At 57.6% G+C, this 8,985-nt stretch overlaps 1 protein-coding gene across 3 annotated transcripts; it reads left to right on the top strand.

Moving 5' to 3' along the window:
* The first annotated feature begins 1,361 nt into the window (after window positions 1-1,361).
* Window positions 1,362-7,234, top strand: Cacng6 (calcium voltage-gated channel auxiliary subunit gamma 6). 3 transcript variants are annotated; one of them, XM_090322307.1, is made up of 4 exons: window positions 1,362-1,701; window positions 4,507-4,581; window positions 5,951-6,088; window positions 6,996-7,234. In XM_090322307.1, exons 1-4 carry the CDS (start codon window positions 1,362-1,364, stop codon window positions 7,232-7,234), a joined length of 792 nt encoding a protein of 263 aa, XP_090178433.1. The 3 variants fall into 3 exon arrangements, with proteins under 3 accessions (XP_090178433.1, XP_090178434.1, XP_090178435.1); XM_090322308.1 differs by lacking the exon at window positions 5,951-6,088; XM_090322309.1 differs by lacking the exons at window positions 4,507-4,581; window positions 5,951-6,088.
* Window positions 7,235-8,985: the final 1,751 nt, after the last annotated feature.

Raw genomic sequence — 8,985 nt, 5'->3', positions numbered from 1 at the left:
TACACACACTGGGCCCAGGGTGGTGCTGTGGCTCAAGCACCGAAGCGCTAGTCTTGAGCAAAAAGCAGCTCAGGGACAGAGCCCAGGCCCTGAGTTCAAGCCCTAGGACCGGCAAAATAAAAACAAAAAAGTATGATGCCAGCCTTGTGTCCTCTCCCCTCAGACCTAGGAATCCAGGCCTCAGACATCTCCCTCAGACCCTAGGTCAAGGCCCTCGGCCCCTCCTTCAGCCTAGGAATCCAGGCCACAGCCTTCTCGCTCGGGCCCAGGTTGCTTCCTGCCCCTCTGGCCTGGTCACCCAGCTCCTCAGCTCAGCTTCTACAGGAGCTGCTCGGGTCTGGCCCTCCATCCACAAGCAGAGAGAAGTCTCACCACCCCACTCTGGGGCAGAACAAATCTCTCTGGTGCCCCCCCCTTCCAGGCCCAGCCCCCAGCTCCTCCTCCCTGCCCCCTCCCTTAAAATACCCGGGTCCCTGTGACAGCAGCAACAGGTGCCGTGTTATTTACGGTGGAGCCCAAAATAGCTGGGGGAAGGGGGGGGCGCAGAGGCCGGCTGGGAGCAGCGGGTAGAGCCCGGACGATCCCGAGGCAACGGAGCCCGATCCAGGCAGGAGCACCAGGGGCCCCTGCCTGGGGGGGAGGGTCCGGAGACGGGGTGCCGAGGCACCCCAGGGTGTTTTGTCCCTCGTTGGAGCCACAGAGGGGTCCCAGAACCCCTTCCCCAGCCCCAAGCCCCTTCCCTGGACTCCACGGCACCCATCTATCCTCAGCTCCCCTTTCTCTGCCTGAGTAGAGACTTTCTGAAATCCTCTCTGAATGGCCAGGGAGACCCCCGCCCAGTCTTTCTCCTCTGGACTCTCTAGCCAGGACCCAACTGACTGCTTGTGAATTCCTTTACTTTATTTGGGGTGGGGGGGAGCATCTTGCTCCTCTGAGACCTGAAGGAATTCCCAGTTTACCTTAGGGACCCCACATCTCCCCTCTGGTACCCCCAAAAGAAATCTGTCTTCCATTCTCCACCTCTAAGCCCCAAGGCACCCAGACATTTCTGAAGCCCTTGGAAAACTTCAGTTCCTTTCCTTGGGGGACTCAAATTCGGAGTGCCAACAAGGGTCCCCTCTTGGCCCCCAGGCTCTCCAGAGCGGGTGAGCCATCCTCCCACCTGGCTCTCCCACTGGGCCCCATCCTCGTGTGGAATTTTGTGGGTTCCCTGGTGGTCCCCTAACCCTCCCCAGCACCCCCAATCATTCTCTCCTGCATCGGAGAGGGGCCTCCACTGCACTTGGGGTCCTGGGATTCCTGGGTAAACTGAGCCCCCACCCAGGCCTGGTCGGCCTAGGCCCCCGCGCACAGACCTGGCTATGATGTGGTCCAATTTCTTCCTGCGGGAGGAGGACCGGCGGCGGGCGGCGGCGGAGAGGCGGCGGGCAGGGGCCGGGCGGCCCAGGGCCCACGAGCAGCTGACACCCGAGCGCGAGGGCAAGATCAAGCTGGCCCTCCTGCTGGCCGCGCTGGGGGCCACGCTGGCCGTGCTGGCCGTGGGCACCGAGTTCTGGGTGGAGCTGAACACCTACAAAGCCAACAGCAGTGCGGTGTGCGAGGCGGCCCACCTGGGGCTGTGGAAGGTGTGTACCAAGCGGCTGTGGCTGGCAGACGTGCCCCTTGGCAGAGACACCTGCGGGCCGGCCGAGCTGCCTGGAGGTGAGTGTGCCCGGCCTGGGGGGACAAGGGGGAGGAGAGGGAGAGACTACGAGAGCCCACGGTCCCTAAGTGACACCCGTGTTCACAGATGGTGGCTGTGACCTGTACCCCCAAACCAGCCCCATCCCAGAGCCTTGGCTTCCAGGGACCTCTGACCCCAGACCAGCCTGCAGCCCCAGAGGGCCTGTGTGCCTCCCATAGGCTACGGGGGCTCTTCTGTGAACCCGGGAAAAGTGGCCATCTTCCACCTAGCATCCTGCAAGCCAGATGTCAACCACCATGGCAGGCTGGACCCTGAACCGCGCCACCAGGGCAATCCTGTTCTTCTCGCTGTTCTCCCCATTGCACCTTCCAGGCCACCTCCTCTCCCTGCAGGCCCCTCTCCTCCTGCCCGCTCGGCCGCTGCCAGGGCCATACTGTGGCTCTCACTGGCTGGCACTCCTGTGTCCACCAGCCACCGCGGTGGCTGGATGGGGCTCCTCACCTCTGCTGACCCGGAGCAATGTCTGACACGAGTCCACATCTGCCCAGACCCCCTTGGGCGGGTGGACTGTCTCTCTCAGGGTTCCAGCAGGAGGAGCCGAGGCTTTTGCCAAGTGGGTGGTCCCGGGAATACAAGCAGGAGATGTTGAGGTAATGCTTAGCCCCGTGCCTGGGACTCCTGGTCAGAGCGACCCTGTGGTGACTCAGCCACATCCTGCAGAGAACTGCAGAGCAGTTCTGGGGTGCCTGGCTAGGCACCCCAGTTCTGTGCATTTGGATCCCGGGTGTCTGTGCACCCAGCCACCGGGGTGGGTGGCACGTCACTCGTGCTAAAAGGTCCCCAAGGCCCTCACATGCCAGAGGAGACCCCCCCATGGCTGCACAAGAGGGGGCCCTCCTCTGCCTCACAGCCAGGTGCTGTGCTCACACTCATCAGACCCTCCACTGGGGCCGAGTCTTGCTTGGCGGCAAGAGTGAAGCCAGGCCTTTCTGAATGAGATAGGTCATGGCCTCTGGCAGTCAAGAAATGCAGTGTCTTGGGCCCAGGAGTTTGGCCTAGTGGTTAAAGTGCTTGCCTATCATGCACGAAGACCCGGGTTCAATTCCTCAGTACCACATACATAGCAAAAAGCCGGAAGTGGTGCTGAGGCTCAAGTGGTAGAGCTCTAGCCTTGAGAAAGTCCAAGGACAGTGCGGAGACCCTGAGCTCAAGCCCAGGACTGGCAAAAAAAAAAAAAGAAAAAAGAAATGCAGTGTCTTGTAGGCCAAGTGGGTGCCGGGCACCCCCCACTGTCCCTGAGGCCCCCTCGCCTGTCCTGCTCCGGGCTCTCCTCTCTCTGCGTGTCCTCAGCCTGGCCTGGCACCAGAGCAAACCTTAACTTTTCTTCCATCTCCTCAGGACTGCTTCCCCTGCCCCTGTGCCTGGCCTCCCCCTCGGGCTGCCGGGGAGAGTCCGCCCTGCACCCCCACACGGTGCTCAGGCTCATCCCCTCCTGTCACGTACCCTCCTCGCTCTGGAAGGTTCCTTTTCCCCTTCCTCAGACTGTTTCCCCTCTGCTGGTGGTGTGATCTTTGCAGGCTTCTATTTCTTTTCCTTTTTCTGTGCGTCAGTTTCCCTGTTGGCAGGATAAGCAAATAGATCAGCGAGGTTGAATTGTGAAGAATCCCCTGCAGTGCCTGCCTCCCTCCCTCCATTGCTCTCCTCTCTCTTTTTTGGTCAGTACTGGGGCTTGAACTCATGGCCTGGGCGCAGCCTCTGCGCTCTTGAGCTCAAGGCTAGCGCTCTACCACTCTGAGCCACAATGGCAGCCACTTCTGGTTTTCCGGTGGTTCGTTGGAGCTAAAAGTCTCCCGGGGACTTTCTCTGCCTGGACTGGCTTCAAACCGCAGTCCTCAGATCTCAGTCTCCTGAGTCCTTTCTCTCAGCCGTCCTGCTCCGGGGCCACGTGGCCCATAACCACACCACACTTTACCACGTCCATCAGACACTTTCCAAAGACACTCCCTTACAACCCTCAGCTTGGCTTCCCTCTGCCTCAGCCCTGTGAGGTCTGTTTGTCTCATCTCGAGCTCAGTCTCAGCTCCGGGCTCCCCCGCTACTGCAGTGGAGACTGTGTGTATGTGAACGAGGTGGGCAGGCCCCCCCCTTTTATGAATGGCCTGTCTCTCAGCGGGGTTACCTCACCCTCTCTCACCCCCTGCTGGTCTGCAGCTCTTCGTGTCCCCAAAGTAGAGTGGGGATCCTGAGCCTCCACGTCGGGGGGGGGTTGCCACTGTGGTATCTTGTGTTGAATAAAGTGATTATCCATTTCTAATCCTACTTGACCCTACTGAAAGGACTATTATCTCACTTTAAAAAAAAAATCCAGGACCGGGAGTGTGGCCTAGTGGTAGAGTGCTTGCCTAGCATGCATGAAGACCTGGGTTCGATTCCTCAGTACCACATACATAGAAAAAAAAGCCAGAAGTGGTGCTGAGGCTCAAGTGGTAGAGCTCTAGCCTTGAGAAAGTTCAAGGACAGTGCTCAGGCCCTGAGTTCAGTCCCCAGGACTGGGGGGGGGGGATCAACAGAAGGAGGGACCAGAAGCCTAGACAAGGTCCTCAGATGTGGACCTCAGAGCCCTGGAAACCACTCCCAGTGCCAGCGGGACTGCTAGGGCTTGTCTGTGAGTTTCCTTCCTCCAGTCTGTCCGTGGAGGCCATTGCATCCTACTTCCAGCTCCCCACAGGCCCCGCTATGTGTCCAGCCCTGAGCTGCTAGGTAGGACCTCAAGTGAGCCCCCCCCTCTTCCTCTCTTCCTCTCTCGCCCTCTCCTCCGGCAGAAGCAAACTGCACCTACTTCAAGTTCTTCACCACGGGGCAGAACGCACGCATCTTCCACAGAACCACCAGGAAAGGTGAGTGTGTTCCTCCTGCGGCAAAGGCCGGGGGGGAGTGGACCCCACTGAAGAACTCACAGGCCACATCAAACCCGTCTGTCTGTCCGTGGTCATGGCAGCGGGAGGGTTCACGTGATGGAGGGTCCTCAGGCTCTGGGTCGGGGCGAGCCACACTCCCACGCTGTGGCCTCGCTGACGTCTCTCCCACCTGGTCTTCGAGGCCCACCCTAACCCTGCACAAAGGGGCAGAGGCAAGATTCCAACCCAAGTGCTTCTGAGTGTAGAGCTCGTCTCCTAGAGACGCTGCGCTCATGCCAGCGCTGCACAAATCCGCACAGCGGCCTCTACCCACAAGCGGCCACTGAGCCCTCGAATGGGGCTGGTGGGATGAGAAAATGGGTTTCTAATGTTGTTGACTTTTAATCAATTTTCAATTAAGAGGCCATGTGGACCTAATGGCTGCTCCCACACCGGAAGCTGTAGCTCCAGAGGCTGTGTCTGTCTCTCCTACGCCAGCCCACTGCTCCATCACCCAGGGCCCCAGTGAGTCAGGACCCTGTCATAATCTTTTGTTGTTGTTGTTATTTTGGTTTGGCCAGTCCTGGTCCTTCAGCTCTGGGCTGGGCACTGTCCCTGAGCTTCTTTGGCACAAGGTTATAGCATTCTACTGAAGCTTTTTCTGTGATCCGTTGGAAATGAGTCTCACGGACTTTCATGTCCGGGCTGGCTTTGAACCGTGATCCTCAGATCTCAACCTCCTGAGTAGCTAGGATTACACGCGTGAGCCACCGCTCACGTGAGCGCCCAGATCACGTCATCAATTGTATCTAGGATTTGTAAAAGTCAATCAGAGGATGTCACTGAAGTATTCAGTGACACACAGAGCCTGGCACACAGTAGGTCCTCAGCTAGGCAATTCCTTACCTTCCTTCTCCACCCCTGTCTACCCTGTCCTTGTGTTGTGTGAGCTCAATCAAGTGACTGTGTGCCTCTAAGACTCTGAAATCATCCTGGTGCATACAGACAAAGCACCTACTGTGTGCTGTGCACTTGTATCCTCCCCACAGCCCACTCAGAGGGAGCCTGATTTTCCACAGGAGGAACCTAAGGTTTAAATAAGGTCAGGTCTTCACTGGAATCTTCCAGCGAGAATTCCAGCATGGGTCACCTCAAGATTCCACCTGCGTCTCCTTCCCCGTAAACAAATGGTGCCCAGATGACACGTAACAATCGGTCATCGATTGGTAATCCCCACCGCCTCTGATCTCCGCTCTACCCTTTGCTTTGGGTGGTGACTTCAGGCCAGAAACTGACCCTCTGAATCTCCTGGAGGGGCCCCTAAAAAGGGGGGGTTCCCTCATCCTTCTCCCTGCCCCCCCCCCCGCAGAGGTGAACCTGGCAGCTGCAGTGATCGCGGTGCTGAGTCTGGTGGTAATGGCCCTGGGCTGTCTCTGCATCATCATGGTTCTCAGTAAAGGGGCGGAGTCCCTGCTCCGAGTCGGCGCTGTCTGCTTCGGCCTCTCAGGTGAGCCGTGGGGGGGGCTTGGAGGCTGAAGACACCCATGCACAGCGGTGCATGCTGGGAGGTGGATCACCACACACTGGTGCATGCTGGGAGGTGGGATCACCATGCACTGTTGCATGCTGGGAGTGTCTGGAAGTAGGGCTGTATCATTGTGTCTGTGTCTGTGTCTGTGTGTGGGGGGTCTCTGTGTGTGTGTGTGCAGGTCCCAGGCATTGAACTCAGGGTCTGGGCAACCCTGAGCTTTTTCATTCAAGGTTTGTACGGTATTACTTGAGCCACAGCTTCACTTCCAACTTTTTCCCTCCCCCTGCTTCATTGGAGATGAGAGTCTCACGGGCTTTCCTGTCCAGCCTGGCTTTGAACTTTGGTCCTCAGACTTCAACCACCTGAGTAGCTAGATTACAGGCGTGAGCCACTGGTGCCCAACTTCAAAAGAGGGCTAACTGTCTCTCTGCTTTTTTTTCTTTCTTTTGCGGTGGTAGGGATGGAACCCAGGGCTTTACACATGCTAGGCAGTGCCTCTACCCCTGAGCTCCATCGCTGGCTTGCCAAGTGTGCACACACACACACACACACACACACACACATCACACACACACATTCAGGGTCTCCTGCCAAGGTAAGGTGCTCCACCACTTAACCACACCCCAGCCCCTTCTAACTTCTGTTTATTTTTCCAGGGGGGGGGTCTTGCTTTTTTGCAAGACTCCATCTTCAGCGCAGATGGAGTTCAGACATTTCCCTGCTGATTCCCAGTGCTTACTTGCTTGAACGGGAGCACGGTGATGTTTGCTGAGTGAATGAGTGGAAAGCACCGTTGTTGTCTTAGCCCATAGCATAACTGCTCAGAGCCCACTGGGGTCCCGGGGCTGGGGTCCCAGGCCTCTTTCTCTCCTCTCCCCCACAGGCCTGCTGCTCTTGGCGAGCCTGGAAGTGTTCCGGCACTCCGTGCTTGCTCTGCTCCTGGGCGTGGACCCTGAGCCTCCCCAGGCCCCCCGGCTGGCCTACGAGTACTCCTGGTCCCTGGGCTGCGGTGTGGCCGCCGGCCTGGCCCTGCTGCTGGGGGCTGGCTGCTTTCTGCTGCTCACCCTGCCTGCCTGGCCCCAGGGCTCACTCTGCCTCCGACGGGGGCACACAGCCACCTAGCGGCAGGCTCACCCGCTTGGGCCCTGCCAGCCTCGCCCCTCTCTCCAGTGCCCTCCTGGAAGCCTGCCACCCACCACTGAAGAAATTGCTCCCCCGTGGGGCCCGATGCTCTCCACCAGCCACCCTCTGCCCTTGTCCTTTCCCTCTGTAAATAAAATTTCCTTGATGGCTGATTGTGTGTCACGTGGGTGATGACAAGAAGCCGTCCCCGGGGAAGCTGGAGAGTACCCGCCATGTAGGAGATGAGGAGGTTGAGATGGGGGTCCCAGAGCAGCTGGAGGGCCGTCCCTATCCAGTGTCAGGCTCATTCACTTGTGGGAGAGCATGGGCAGGTAAGAAGGCTCGGGTGTCACCTCACTGATCTGGCGGGGGAGTAAAGGTTTGGGAATCGCACAACCTTGCTTGGAGTCTGTTTTCTGGCTCCAGGGGGCCCGTGACGTCAGCCCTGCAGCCACACGGATGGACACAGGTCTGCCGTGGTGGCAGGGAGACTTCATTTCTCCCTCCTTAAAGTGGCTCGTGGGCAGATTGCTGAAGCCACTCCTGGGTCACTGCGCGGCAAGGAGCAAATGCGAGAATAATCCCCGCAAAGCTGTGAGAAGACGCCTGGCGCCGGGGCGCAGTCACATCTGTCCTCACGGTTATTATTACTTATCAAGTGGCACTTGGGGGCCAGAGGACAGTGGAGGCCGCAGAGACTCCCTGACGAGCTGACGAGCTGCCGACCAAACGGATAATAATCACACCATCAATTTAATGAGTGTGTCATTATAAACAGAGATAAGTGGCGGGAGAAGAGACCTTCAACAATTTCTTTTTCTTTTTTCTGCTTGACTTTGTGGCTTAGTGGGCTCGAGGAATCCCAGAGAGATATCTGGGGCGGCAGGGGTGGGGGCAGGGGTGAGTTTTGCCCAGTGGGGTCTCTGCCTTTGGCCTAGTTCCTGATCATAGCAGGAAGGAGCTGGCCTGAACTATGACAGAAGAAGGCGCCATATGCCTTCCACAGCACTGTGACAGACGGATCGTTCTTCTCAATTATAAGCCAGGTGTGAGGGACAACCTGCAATCCCAGCTCTGGAGGAGGCTGAGCGGGAGGATTGCAAACCAGAGGCTCATCGCAACAACTTTTCCCTCAATCCCAGAAAAGTTCCATCACTACTGTCATACCACCAAGGGGGGAAATCCAAGCCTTCATGATGTAAGCCATGGGCTCAGAGTGTGGCCTGTGGTGGAGTGCTTGCCTAGCATGCACGAAGACCCGGGTTCAATTCCTCAGCACCACATACACAGAAAAAGCCAGAAGTGATGCTTAAGTGGTAGAGCTCTAGCTTTGAGGAAAGTTCAAGGACAGTGCTTAGGCTTTGAATTCAAGCCCAAGACTGGCCAAAAAAAAAAAGACATAAGCCAGACTCATCCAGGCCTTTGTTTTGCTGATTTGTTTTGTGCTGGGATTGGAACTTAAATCCGGATCTGGGTCCAAAAACCAGACGGGTGGAGAGATGGATAGAAGGAAGGAGAATGGGTAGTCTGGTGGGTGCATGGGTGAGTGGGTAGACAGATGGGTGGATGGACAGGTGGGTGGATGGGTGAGTGGGTGTGTAGATGAATAGATGCAGGGATAGATGATGAGCATGTGGGTGGGAAGACGGATGGATGGATGGGTGGATGGGTGGGTAGATGAGTGGATGGTAAGTAAATGGATAGATAGATGGATAGATGATGGATAGGTGGTGGATGGGTGGGTGGGTAGG

This window comes from Megascapheus bottae, chromosome 31 (genome assembly GCF_031878675.1).
Source record: "Megascapheus bottae isolate mThoBot1 chromosome 31, mThoBot2.hap1, whole genome shotgun sequence".
NCBI classification, from domain to species: Eukaryota; Metazoa; Chordata; class Mammalia; order Rodentia; family Geomyidae; genus Megascapheus; species Megascapheus bottae.
Note: the sequence above shows the minus strand (reverse complement) of the source record. Positions and strands in the feature narration are given on the sequence as shown.